At 31.5% G+C, this 14818-nt stretch overlaps 1 protein-coding gene and 1 long non-coding RNA gene across 2 annotated transcripts; both read right to left on the bottom strand.

Moving 5' to 3' along the window:
* Positions 1 to 1172: 1172 nt before the first annotated feature.
* LOC139527377 (uncharacterized) lies at positions 1173 to 6290 on the bottom strand. The gene is made up of 3 exons (XR_011665347.1): positions 6144 to 6290; positions 2956 to 3041; positions 1173 to 1863 (listed from the first exon to the last, which is right to left on the bottom strand). It is a non-coding gene; the product is annotated as an uncharacterized lncRNA (long non-coding RNA).
* A 274-nt stretch (positions 6291 to 6564) lies between these two features.
* Positions 6565 to 14281, bottom strand: LOC139526287 (ankyrin-1-like). The gene is made up of 4 exons (XM_071321417.1): positions 14272 to 14281; positions 13340 to 13558; positions 10553 to 12910; positions 6565 to 6944 (listed from the first exon to the last, which is right to left on the bottom strand). The coding sequence occupies exons 1-4, from the start codon at positions 14279 to 14281 to the stop codon at positions 6565 to 6567; spliced, it is 2967 nt and encodes a 988-aa protein (XP_071177518.1).
* Positions 14282 to 14818: the final 537 nt, after the last annotated feature.

Raw genomic sequence — 14818 nt, 5'->3', positions numbered from 1 at the left:
AAAGGTCTTGCCTAGAACTCTTAAAATTGGTAAATATATGGCCGTTTTGTTACACAAAGAACAGAAAACTGATTCATCTCAGCTCACATGTAACAAATGTCTACAAACTGGGCACGTGCTCAGAGAATGCCCAAATGAGTGGGTATGTACAACATGCAACAACCCAGGACATAAGAAAGCTGAATGTCCAAATTTCGAGACCGTTATTGCCCACGCTCAAGAACATCCAGTCAACGTCAATAATGCTAGCATGCATGAATCTGAAGATTCAACAAGTGAAAATGAAAATACATCTGAACTTAAAACAAATACTGAAAAGATGGGAACCACCAACCAGTCTCCGTCTTTTATGCAAAATTTCAATGTGACAAGCGCAAGTTTCAGCTATAATGCTTCAAATAAAAAGGATGCAGCTCTCATTATGAACGAACCTGAACACCAAGGCATTTCAGCATCCAAACATAACAATAAAATTAAAAAGGCAAAAGCTAAAAAAAAGTCTGGCAAAAAAACCGGTACACAACAACTTAATAAAGACAACGAGGACAATCCTAATCAATCAACATTGTTCTTTCACTTCCAAGGAAACAACAATGTTGGAACCCCTGATGGACGCAAAGACAAACGCGCAGCAACAACACCAACTGACCAAATTCACGAACGAACATCAAATATTCAGAAACCAAAGGGACCCTAACTATCATCCGGCTCAACTAAATGTATATAAATTTTATAAGCATTAAATAGTAAAATTATATACCTATTTCCATGAACATTTGTATATATTTACTTTTTTTCTGTGTTTTTATTTATAGTGTAAAATACAAACAAAAAAAAAGAACTCTTTGTAATAATAGATTGTATGTGTCCAACTGATGTTATGGTAAACATAAACAATGTTCTCATTTTATGTTTTTTCATGACTTTTATTTATTATGTTAAAAAAAAAATTAAAAAAAAATACGATATAATTTAGATTATATGTGTTTGAATAATGATATCGAAAATGAAAACTACTTATCCTCTATACATATTGTATATTGTATTTGTGTTGATAAGAGTAGTACATGTATATTAACCAATCAAAAAGAGAAATATGACACAAAACTAGATCATATGTTCTCAATTGATGATCATGATGATGTAGAAATAGAAAACAGTGTAATATGTAATTTATCTTATATGTATGTTTATTCACAAAATACCAACAAAAACATATGTCTGAAAGAAACAGATAATTTTAAAACAAGCATTAAACCAACAAAAAGAAAAAACTTTTATTCACTAGTTAACAAAATGAAACGATCACTAGTTCTACTATCCACGTCATTAGGCTGCATTTGTTTAATTCGGTTCATCACCAAAATGCTTTTATTACACGTAAGCACTGATTGTACAAACAAATCTTCTATTTTCTGCAATTCAAACAAGAATAATCGGAAAATATACCAACCACTTCATATTCCTACGAAATTGCAAATATGGTACGCAACTATATGTAGTATATCACCATATATCGCATCACACACAGGAAGTACGAAACGAATTGCACTCATATATTTTTGCACCATACTATCAAGACACACATATTCCACAACCAGCTATGCTAATCATTTTGACGCAGTATATTCACTTGAAGTACAGATCCATATCTTATTAAAACACATGATACACACATGTACAGCAGCGTTAAGTGAACATTTAAAAATCTCCAAAGAATTCTACACAAAAAGATATCATTTCCAGGTTCAAATGTATGGAAAATTTAAGACGTCATCAAAAACTGTTGAGAATATATTTCATTTGATCACAGTTATAATGTTGTTGAGCACTCGAACACTCCTTATTGAACAATTCAAATATCTGAAAATAGAAAAAGTAATTTCTGAAAATCAAGCTCCTATATACATTTACATACAGGCACAAGTACAAAACTGTATTATTGTAAAAAACACATATTATAATGATACATATATATTATATATACTCATGCATTACTACTATTATACGTTTAGTCATAGTTGTATTGTATACAACAAATTAAAACAGTTTGTTATGATGTATATCTCTGTAGTAATCTTTGCTAATACATGTATAGTTCATTATTTAGATGAGTAATAATTTAAATATTTGCTCCTTGAACTGCCAAGGGCTAGGGAAAAAAGAAAAGCGAGACAGACTATATATTTGGTGTGAAAATCAAAAATGTGACATCTTGTTTATTCAAGAGTCCCATTTCACCGATAAAAACATAAATGTAATAAATAGTGAAACTAAATGTAAGATATACCATAGCTTTGGCAATTCCCTATCCAGAGGTGTTTCAATTTTAATTAAAGAAAACATAAATCACAAAATAATAAATGAAATAAAAGATGAGGAGGGCAGGTTTATTCTAATTAATGTAGAACTTGATAATAACATCTTCACTTTAGTTAATGTTTATGCACCAAATATACAAAGAAATAGAAATTCTTTCTTCAAAAAAATAAACAACTTAATTGAAAATAATAGATTAGGCATTTTAATACTTGGAGGGGATATAAATGAAAGTCTGACTGAAAACGACAGAAAAAGTACAAGTACACAAAAATTTAATAAACCTGTAAATAGTTTGAAACAATTAATAAAAAAACATAAGTTAGTTGATATATGGAGAGAAATTAACCCAAACAAAAGACAGTTCACCTGGAGAAGGAAAAATAACTTTAACATAGCAAGCAGAATAGATTATTTTCTTATTAGCTCTGATATAAGACCACATATTACAGCAGCAGATATTAGACCCGCTGCTATTTCTTACACTGATCATCAGGCAATTTCATTAAAGCTAAGACACAAAGCACACAGTAGAGGCCGAGGTTTCTTTAAAATTAATAACAGTATATTGAATGACAAAAAATATCAAAATCTCATTAATAACTTAATTCAAACTTATAAACAAAAAATACTTACTACGGCTGTAGATCCTCGAGTTAAGTGGGACGTTTTTAAAGCTGAAGTAAGAGACATAACCATTAAATACTGTAGGCAAAAACAAGCTGAAAATAAAAATGAAATAATTAAATTAGAACTGTCATTAAAAAAATTGAACGAAAATGCAGAAAACTTACAGGATAATAATGTTCAAAATAGAATAAACAATGCTGAGAAAAAACTAGAGAACCTTTACATAAATGAAGCAAAGGGAGCTCAGGTTAGATCACGTGTAAAATGGACAGAAGAAGGAGAAAAAAACACAAAATTTTTTATAGGCCTTGAAAAATCCAGACAAACTCATAAAAATATTTCTGCACTTACGAATGAAAAAGGAGAAATTATAATAGATTCATCTGAAATTTTAAAGTTAGAAAAAAACTTCTATGAAAATTTATATAAAAGTACAAATCCTAATGAAAATGAAATAAAAAAATATATAACAGAAACAAAAGTAGATAAAACTCTTTCTCATGAGGAAACTCAAAATCTAGAAGGGGAGCTTACCATAAAAGAATGTACAGAAGCTATTAAATCTATGAAATTAAATAAATCACCGGGCATCGACGGGATCAGTGTAGAATTTTATCAAACCTTCTGGACAAATTTAAAAGAAATTGTTGTTAAAGTTTTTAACACATGCTATCAAAAGGAAGAAATGAGCACACTACAAAAAATAGGAGTAGTCTCTTTATTATATAAAAAGGGAAACCCACTTCTTTTAGACAACTATAGACCAATTACTTTACTCAATGTTGATACAAAGCTTATGGCATATTCTTTAGCACAACGTCTTAAACCAATACTAACTAAAATCATCCATAGTGACCAAAATGGTTACATAAAAAATAGATATATAGGTTTCAACATTCGTCAAATTCAAGACATAATAGACCATGCAGAATACTTTAATATTGAAGGAGCATTGCTCTTCATAGATTTTTCCAAGGCCTTTGACTCATTGGAATGGCCATTTATGTATGAAGCACTCAAGAAATTCGGCCTTCCAAATCCTTTTATCAAATGGGTTAAAACTCTGTACAAAGACATAACGGGTTGTATGTTAAACAATGGGTGGGTCTCATCACCATATAACATTAAACGCGGTATTAGACAAGGCTGCCCGTTAAGTTCCCTGATTTTTGTTATTGCTGTAGAAATTTTGTCCTGCAGAATAAGACAAGACAACAACATCAAAGGTTTTCAAATTAAGCTAGATACTAAAACACACAGTTTAAAGATTTCTCAATTAGCTGACGACACAACACTTTTTCTAAAATCAAAAGATGAAGTACGTCACACTCTTAATATTATTGAAATCTTTGGAACGCTATCAGGTTTAAAATTAAATAGATCAAAAACTGAGGGCATTTGGTTAGGAAAATTAAAACATTGTAAAGATAAGTTTGAAAATATAACATGGAATAAAGGACCAATAAAAAGTCTAGGAGTTTATTTTGGAACAGATCGAGCTGAATGTGATAAGCTGAATACTGAAAAAATAATACAGAAATGTGACAAATTAATAAGTAATTGGAAAAAAAGAAATCTTACAATGATAGGTAAAATAACAGTTGTAAAATCTCTTCTTATACCTAACCTTACATATTTAGCTTCAGTCACAAACCTACCACATGAATTTATTCAACAGTTTAAAACTATTATCTACAATTTTATATGGGATGGTAAACGAGAAAAGGTCAAACGAACCACCCTTAGCAAAAATACTACTGAGGGAGGGCTTAAAATGACAGATATAGACAATTATATAACTGCACTACAAATAGCATGGATAAAAAGACTTACTGCAGATGATTTTGCTAACTGGAAAGTAATTCCGACATTTTACTTTAATAAATTTGGTGCTAATTTCATGCTACTTTACATGAATCTAGACAACATTTACTCAATACAAAACCTACATAAAACTTTACCAAAATTCTACTTAGAAATTGTAAAGTCATGGTTCAAAGTACAAAATTTAAATAATACCAAACTCAATATGAATTTTAAAAACATTAGACAACAAATCTTATGGGGAAACAAACTGATAAAATTTCAAGGAAAGTGTTTAGTTTTTATAAATTGGATAAAAGAAGGTATTATATACGTTAACGATATAATAGACCAAAATGGTAATATCTCTCAAGAAATAATATCTAATAAAATATCCTCAAAATCCAATTTAATGTTTGAAATTTCAAAACTTAATTATGCCTTACCAAATGAATGGCTCAAGGTACTTAAATCAGAAAAATCAATAAAATCAAAAGTAAAAAATAAACTTAACCTTTGCATCAATACAAAAGAAAAAAATAAGATAATAATTTTACAAGTAATGGAAACAAAACAGATATACACACACATTAATAGTGGAAATGAAGACACGCCTCCAGGTTTCTTTAAATGGAAACGTGTCCTAAATTTAGATTCGTTAATTCCAATTAAATCAATGCTTAACTTTATATTTACTTATTTAAAAGATAACAGATTAAAAATATTTAAATGGAAATTGCTGCATCATATCCTTCCTTGCAAACAATTGCTTTTTCAATGGAAGATAAAAGAAGACAGTAAATGCGACTTATGTAATGTAACAGAAGATTATAAACATTTTTTCCTAGAATGTCGTTACTTTAAAACTTTTTGGGAAAAGATCAAAATACTATTAAATAAAGTTAAAATAGGTCATCATATCCTAAACTACAGAAACCTCATTATAGGATATAAAATCGGTGATATCAATTATTATGATATAAATCTGTTGGTGACACTCATTACATTTTCTATCCACAAGTGCACTCACAGTTCAAATTATAAAACTACAAATTTTGATGTGTATGCCCTGTTCAAAAAAGATTTTTTGAACTACTTAAATATTTCGACACTTTCAGGTGGTAAACATGGTAAAATTTTGAAAGAAATAAGCTTATACATATAATTATTATTCTCGCATATATGCTATATGCTAATTTATTCAGCAATACATGTGTCTCTATATTAGTTAATCTTAAAACCACGTGTTGTAGACTTCGTCATGATCATGATCAGTGATAAAGATTAAACCCCTACTATTCTGACGCATCCTTCATTTAATATATCACATACTCATAAATAAATATACTTATATAATGTACTTCAATTCGTAACCAAGTATGTTCACCTACATAATTAATATACAACAAACTGCTTCGACTGTTAATTTGCCTCCATCGTGTAATCCTTGATCAATAGGTCATGACCAGGTCAACTAGCATATATACAGAGTCAAAGCGGTTCACGAATGTATTTTTTTCCGGAAAATAATTTCTGTAGTAATCTGTTTAATCTGTATACACAATATTGTAACATGTAAATCTAACCATTTATTATTATTATTAATAATTTACTGAACAATCTCCCTGTTTGTTCAGTAAAACTAACGCTTCAGGGATGCCCTGTCAAATGCTGTAGACATGGTATTAATTATAACAGCAATAGTGCAATAAATCAGATTTTAGATAAAAAAAAAAAATAAAAAACAGTTCTTTAACAGCATTTACATGTCCCTTCTGACTTGCTTTATACAGAGGTGATACACCATTATTGTCACAGTTCTTTAACAACATCAACATGTCCTTCCTGACTTGCTAAATATAGAGGTGATGCATCATTGATGTTACTTTTATTGACATCAGCTGAATGTTGTAACAGTTCTTCAACAACATTCAAATGTCCTTCCTGACTTGCTTGATAAAGTGAAGAACATCCGTTTTCATCACATAAATCAATTTTGATATGAACACTCTGGAGAAGGACATGTACCATGTTGTTGTTAGAAGCAATCAGTAGTGGTGATGTGCCATGATTAGTACATTTATTGACATCAGCTGAATGTTGTAACAGTTCTTTAACAACATCAACATGTCCATTCTGACTTGCTATATACAGAGGTGATGCATCATTTAGGTTACTTTTATTGACATCAGCTGAATGTTGTAACAGTTCCTTTAAAACATCAACATAAAATTGAGAATGGAAATGGAGAATGTACCAAAGAGACAACAACCCGACCATAGAAAAAAACAACAGCAGAAGGTCACCAACAGGTCTTCAATGTAGCGAAAAATTCCCGCACCCGGAGGCGTCCTTCAACTGGCCCCTAAACAAATATATACTAGTTCAGTGATAATGAACGCCATACTAATTTCCAAATTGTACACAAGGAACTAAAATTAAAATAATACAAGACTAATAAAGGACAGAGGCTCCTGACTTGGGACAGGCGCAAAAATGCGGCGGGGTTAAACATGTTTGTGAGATCTCAACCCTCCCCCTATACCTCTAGCCAATGTAGAAAAGTAAACGCATAACAATACGCACATTAAAATTCAGTTCAAGAGAAGTCCGAGTCTGATGTCAGAAGATGTAACCAAAGAAAATAAACAAAATGACAATAATACATATATAACAACAGACTACTAGCAGTTAACTAACATGCCAGCTCCAGACTTCAATTAAACTGACTGAAAGATTATGATTTCATCATATAAACATCAGGCACAATCCTTCCCGTTAGGGGTTTAGTACCATACCATCATAACATATATTAGTAGAAAATAACCCGTGTCATGCCAACAACTGGTTTTTGAATAAATGTGTTTAATTCCGATGCAAAGACCCTATAAGTGAATCAATATTAACGCCAAAATATGCAATCTTTAATGACCTGACAACAGTATCGTAACTATATCCCTTCTTAATAAGTCTATTCAAAGGTTTTGTTAGTTTTTGAGGTGAATACTGACACCTTTGTGCTTTATATTGAATATTTCCATAAAAAATTAGACGTGAAATACCTGAACGTATAAGAAGTCTGCATGTTGAGCTATATTTACGAATGATGTCCTTATACCGATGATAAAATTTAGTAAATGTTTTGTGATATGGAAAACCCTGGTGTAATAATTTTTCAGTAATACATAAATTTCTCTCGGTAAAATCTAAAACATTGTTACATACACGAGCGAATCGTACAAGTTGAGATATATAAACACCGTAAGATGGTGACAAGGGAACGTCACCATCTAAAAATGGATAATTAACGATAGGAAATGAAAAATCATCTCTTTTATCATAAATTTTAGTATTCAGCTTTCCGTTAGTGATATAGATATCGAGATCGAGGAAAGGGCAGTGGTCATTGTTAGTATTAGCTTTATTTAAAGTAAATTCAACAGGATAAATTTCTTTAATATACATACTGAAGTCGTCATTATTGAGAGCCAAAATATCATCCAAATATCTAAAAGTATTATTAAATTTGTTTATCAGATGTTGTTTCGATGGGTCATTGCTTATTTTTGTCATAAATTGTAACTCATAGCAATACAAAAACAGGTCCGCAATAAGTGGTGCACAGTTAGTCCCCATTGGAATTCCGATAATCTGACGATATACTGAATCCCCAAAGCGAACAAAAATGTTATCTAGTAAAAATTCAAGGGCATATATAGTATCAAAGCATGTCCAATTGACATAGTTTTTTTGTTTATTGCAACTAAAAAATGACCTTAAAGAGTTTGAACATATATATATTCATATTCTGACTTTTTAAATGCCCATTTAATTAGGTGTGTGATTTTTTTCTTAATGAGAATGTGAGGCAATGTGGTATACAGGGTAGAAAAATCTAAACTTTGAACAGATTTAAAATAACAAATATAAGCATGCAATTTATCAAGTACTTCCAACGAGTTCTTGACACTCCAAAAGTAATTAATTCCACTATTTTCGAAGGCCTTATTTGAACAATTTATTATCAGGTTTTTAATTGTACCAAGTGTGCTGGTAAGAAGAATAGACAATTTAGTAGTGGAACAATGGCTTGAAGACGAAATAAATCTATATTTGTAAGGTGTTTTGTGTAGCTTCGGAAGACAGTACATAGTTGGGACTTTCATTGTATTTGGCTCTGCTTGTAAAGCGGTAGCTAAAAGTTTATGTTTGTTACAGATGTCGTTTTCTGAAAATGGAGTCAGTTGGAATGTTGGTAAATTGGTGATTTCTTTTTTCAGAACCTCAATGTAAAATTTACGTCAAACAATAATAATATTATTAGCAGCTTTATCGGCCGGGACAAAAACAAATTTCTTGGCTAGTTCTTTTAGTTTATGTTTGATACGAGAAATAGGTTTATTGTGGTTATTGTTTAGAGTAAAATGTTCTTCAAATGTTGAATACGTATATCAACTATCTTCATTACTGAATTAAAAAAAGAGTCCAAAGATTTTTTGTCAGCTTTTTCCCGTTTTATCCATTTCATACAGTAAGTATGGAGTGAGTCGTGGATGATATTACGACACTCATTCCAATTAATAATTGACGGGGGACGATATTTAGGTCCTTTACTGAGGAATGATTTTAACTCCCGGTCTTGAACGATGTCCTTAACAGAATGGTCGTTAAATATACCGGCAATATTTACAAAATCAAAACCTTTATTGACATACTTTATTTTAATAAAATGTTTTTTATGATCTTCAGGGCGATCAATTTTGGGAAATAGTTTAGAATAACAATATGCCATAATAATTTGAACAATTTCATACTAAGAACTGCTATATGAAATTGTGTTGCAATCCTCCAAAATTTTATTTAACTTATTAACCTGTAATGAACACAGTTTTGTTAACAGATAATGTCTGCCGTTGTTTTTTGAAATAGAAATTAGGTCCGAAATATTGGTATGATTGGTCCGAAATTTTCTTTGATTGCGATTTGTCCTACGACCGTGAGAACGGTTTTTACGAACAGTTTTAGAAACTATATCCAAAATGTTAACGGAATCGGTTCTAGATATATTACCAATTCCCATGATATTATGATTAAGACCGAGAGGGTAGACTGTCTGTAATTTTTTAATCCAATTTAATTCAATTATTTTCCGTGATCGTACAAACTTTGAATGAGATTCACCAGGCTGCTTATTTACTACTTCTAAAGGTTGAACTGTTAAATATTTAAAATGATGGTTGTGCTTCTAAAGGTGTTGGTAAATGATACTTTTGAATTTATTGGGACTTTTAAAACGATACAGATGTTCTTGTGTGCGTTTAGATAAATACCGTCCAGTTTCTCCTACGTACTGAATACCACATCCCGGTTTGTTTCATGTGAGTAAATAAATAATACTGTTTGTTTTTCAAGTTATATCAGTTTCAAAATTCAAAGAAAATATGCGACCATTAAACGTGGACCTAACCGTATTGTTGGTGGAAAGACGGGGACATGTAAGTCATTTTTTGGCATGACACTTATCGATAGAAGGGTTACCACGATTTTTATTGTTAAAAATGTTAGCGATGGTAGTATTTTTAGATAACCGATTTTGAAGATTGAGACGTGTAGATACCCTTTGAACAAGTTTAGTATTTAATATTTTTCCATTTCTAAGCTTCATAATTTTTTTTGTTAGTGAATTATATTATAAAGGAGCAAAGACTGGCGTCCAGAATATGAACCTTCCTGACTTGCCTGATAAAGTGAAAACATCCGTTTTCATCTTATAAATCAATCTTAATATGGGCACACTTACGAAGGACTTGTACAACCTCAACTTTGTTGTTGTTAGAAGCAATCTGTAGTGGTGATGTACCATCATTAGTACATTTATTGACATCAGCTGAGTGTTGTAACAGTTCTTTAACAACATCAATATGTCCTTCATGACTTGCTCGATAAAGTGAAGAACATCCGTTTTCATCACATAAATTAATTTTAATATGGGCACACTTAAGAAGGACTTGTACAACCTCAACCATGTTGTTGGTAGATGCAATCTGTAGTGGTGATGTGCCATGATTAGTACATTTATTGACATCAGCTGAATGTTGCAACAGTTCTTTAACAACATTAACATGTCCCTTGTGACTTGCTATACACAGAGTTGATACACCATTTATGTTACTTTTATTGACATCAGCTGGATGTTGTAACAGTTCTTCAACAACACTTAAATGTCCTTCCTGACTTGCTCGATAAAGTGAAGAACATCCGTTTTCATCACATAAATCAATTTCAATATGGGCACACTTAAGAAGGACTTGTACAACCTCGACCATGTTGTTGTTAGAAGCAATCTGTAGTGGTGATGTGCCATCATTAGTACATTTATTGACATCAGCTGAATATTTTAACAGTTCTTTAACAACATTAACATGTTCATTCTGACTTGCTATATACAGAGGTGATACACCATTATTGTCACATTTATTGACATCAGCTGAATGTTGTAACAGTTCTTTAACAACATCAATATGTCCTTCCTGACTTGCTCGATAAAGTGAAGAACATCCGTTTTCATCACATAAATCAATTTTGATATGGGCACACTTAAGAAGGACTTGTACAACCTCAACCATGTTGTTGTTAGAAGCAATCTGTAGTGGTGATATACCATCAATAGTACATTTATTGACATCAGCTGAGTGTTGTAACAGTTCTATCACAACATCAATATGTCCTTTCTGACTTGCTCGATAAAGTGAGGAACATCCTTTTTCATCACATAAATCAATTTTAATATGGGCACACTTAAGAAGGACTTGTACAACCTCAACCATGTTGTTGTAAGAAGCAATCTGTAGTGGTGATGTACCATCATTAGGACATTTATTATTGACATCAGCTGAATGTTGTAACAGTTCTTTAACAACATTAACATGTTCATTTTGACTTGCTATATACAGAGGTGATACTCCTTTATTGTCACACTTATTGGCATCAGCTGGATGTTGTAATAATTCTTTAACAACATCAACATGTCCATTCTGACTTGCTATATACAGAGGTGATACACCATTATTGTCACATTTATTGACATCAGCTGAATGTTTTAACAGTTCTTTAACAACATCAATATGTCCTTCCAGACTTGCTTGATAAAGTGAAGAACATCCGTTTTCATCACATAAATCAATTTTAATATGAACAAACTGAAGAAGGACATGTACAACCTCAACCATGTTATTGTTAGAAGCAATATTAAGTGGTGATATGCCATCATTAGCACATTTATTGACATCAGTTGAATGCGATAATAGTTCTGTTACAACATTAACATGTCCATTTTGACTTGCTATATACAGAGGCGATACACCTTTATTGTCACACTTATTGGCATCAGCTGAATGTTGTAACAGTTCTTTAACAACATCAACATGTCCTTCCTGACTTGCCCAAAATAAAGAGAAACAACCATCCTCTCTACTATAATTAATGTCACTATTCCTACTGATCAACCATTTGACAAGATCAACAGTACCGATATAACAGCTTCCTGAAAGGGCTATATCTTTACTGTGAATATCTTTTGTACAAACAAGTTCCTGTTGCTTTGGTTGATCAAGTTGATTTAAATGTGTTACAAATTTTTCTGTAAATATAGTAGATTTCATGTTTCTGTTGACACATACATTGATCACGAATCCGTTCTCCCAGTCTTTCAGCAATCTTTCTATATACCTATTTATACCGTTATCAGGTATTCTTATCACAAACTCTGTTTCTGGGCCCATGTTATCTGTTATCTTCCATAGAAATCTCTCTTTAATAAAATCTGTATTAGCATGATACAAAAAGAGCTGTAACATCTTGTCCCCAAAGAACTTAGCCAGGAAATCAAACAACTTATCATGGATTATTTTGTATTTGTTATCCTCCTTGACCACATAGGTACCTTCAAGTGTTTCAAGCGATTTTTTTAAACGTTTGATGGATGTTCCTTTAATCAGTTCACATTCTTCTAGTAAATCTTTTATTACTGTTCTTATCTTTTTATCTTTTGTGGACAAATTTTCTTCTGTTAATGTGTTGTTAAACATCACACAAAGGACTAAGCTACAATACTGCATCTTACCAGCATCACTCTCCCAATACATTTGTACAATTTGATCTTTAAAAAAATCAAAAGGATTGTTAAAAAACGAGCTAATGATAACATTCTTCTGAAGGTTTTGTTTATGATATAGGCTGCATAAAAGTGGAAAAAAGTCATATTTTTCTGACAATTCCTTTACTTCATCAGCATTGTCCTTAAAGTACACTTCAGCTAAAGTATTTCTTTCAGTGGCACTAAGTTTGAATTCTTGTGAATTTAAATCGATGTTGCATATTTTAAAAATAGAGAGATTGCTAAAACGTTCATCTTTGAAAACTTCCAATCTACATGTAGATATTATTTTACAACATTGGTCTGTAAGAAGAAATTTGATGTGATCCAAGTGTTGTTTCCATTCATTGTAAATTTGTTGATTAAGAGTATAACGGCCGCAGACATCATCATAGACAAATAATGTTTTCCAACTATGTTTAAACCATTTACCAATATCTTCAGGTTTACTACATGGAATTACAGTATAACCATTTTCCTTCATTTTGAGGGCAATGTGTTTAGAAAGAAAACTTTTTCCAATGCCCGAGTTTCCAACTAGGGTAACTGTACTTTCTGTCAAAAGTTTATCCATGACATGTTTCTCTGCTTCAGTACTAACAAACTGTTGATCATCCTTCTTCCACCGTTCCATGCGATTGTCGAACTGCTCTGCAAAAAAAAAAACCAAAAAAAAAATGAACAAAACAAATATGAAATTTATGTTTAATTCTCGAGGTGTAATAACACTAATAACGCCACATACAGTTGCATAGGTTATGCTTGTTTTAACGCACTATTCTATTTTGGAGTGTTTCGATAAAATACATAAGCTTGAGATAACCTGGTTTCTAAAGTTTGTAAATAAGAAAAAGGGAGAAAATCCGTAAAGATCCGTCTAAGTTCCATTTAATTGATAAATTAAACAACACCTATGTTACCGTTATCTTGGTTATTTGTTTTCGTTGAATAATAAAAAAAGTTCCCTGAAAAGACTAGAAATGCAGAAATGTACCTAAATGAACATTTTTTAAATAAATCAAATATCAACAGTAATAACTGTCCATTCCTAGATAAAAATAAGTCATTTTTATACAGAAACTCGGCACGAAAATTTACGACAAAAGAGAAGATTTTTGCTCTCCATATTGTTAATTTTTCGTTTTTTGGACGGCGATGTTCCTTTGACAACGCCTTACGATGTTTATATACCTCAACTCGTTAGCTGTGTCCATGATTTTAGTGGCTTGTTTTTATTTTAATGAACGTAATCTATGTATTACTGGTGAATTATTGAGTCAGGGATTTCGTAACCACTAATCACTTAAAACCTTTATTAAATTCATAAATAGATACAACGATTTAGTTTACAAAATTTGCTGTACCTGTAGACATCTTATGTGATATGAAATAGCACATTCTATATGTTGTAGTGATGTTGTTTACCGAGCCCGAAAAGTTTGGCAAAAGTGGTTGTTGAAGAAATAAGAAGCTATCGGCATTAAAGGTTCTATTTTGGCATGAGTAATAGTCATCTATCTGATAGAAAGCAAAGGGTTGTAATAAATATTGTATCATCCAAGAGGGGCAATATAAAGACTTGTTTACCCAAGGGGTCGATCCTGGGACCTCATATATATATATTTTTATTTATCAATGATATTATATCTGACATACATTGTACAGTCCACTATTAAGTTGTCTGCTGATGTTACAAGTTTATATTTGATAGTATATGATCCCCAATAATCGGCAATCAACTTGAATAGAGATCTCGCAAACATCAATAGATGGATTTAAAATTGGCTAGTGACCTTTAATTAACCCTCAGAAAACCGAGATCATGACAATTTCACGTAAACTTCACAAACCTGATCATCCAAACCTTAAAATGGACAGCGTAAAGTAACTGAGGTAACCACACATAAACAC

Source organism: Mytilus edulis, chromosome 6 (genome assembly GCF_963676685.1).
Source record: "Mytilus edulis chromosome 6, xbMytEdul2.2, whole genome shotgun sequence".
Taxonomy (NCBI): Eukaryota; Metazoa; Mollusca; class Bivalvia; order Mytilida; family Mytilidae; genus Mytilus; species Mytilus edulis.
Note: the sequence above shows the minus strand (reverse complement) of the source record. Positions and strands in the feature narration are given on the sequence as shown.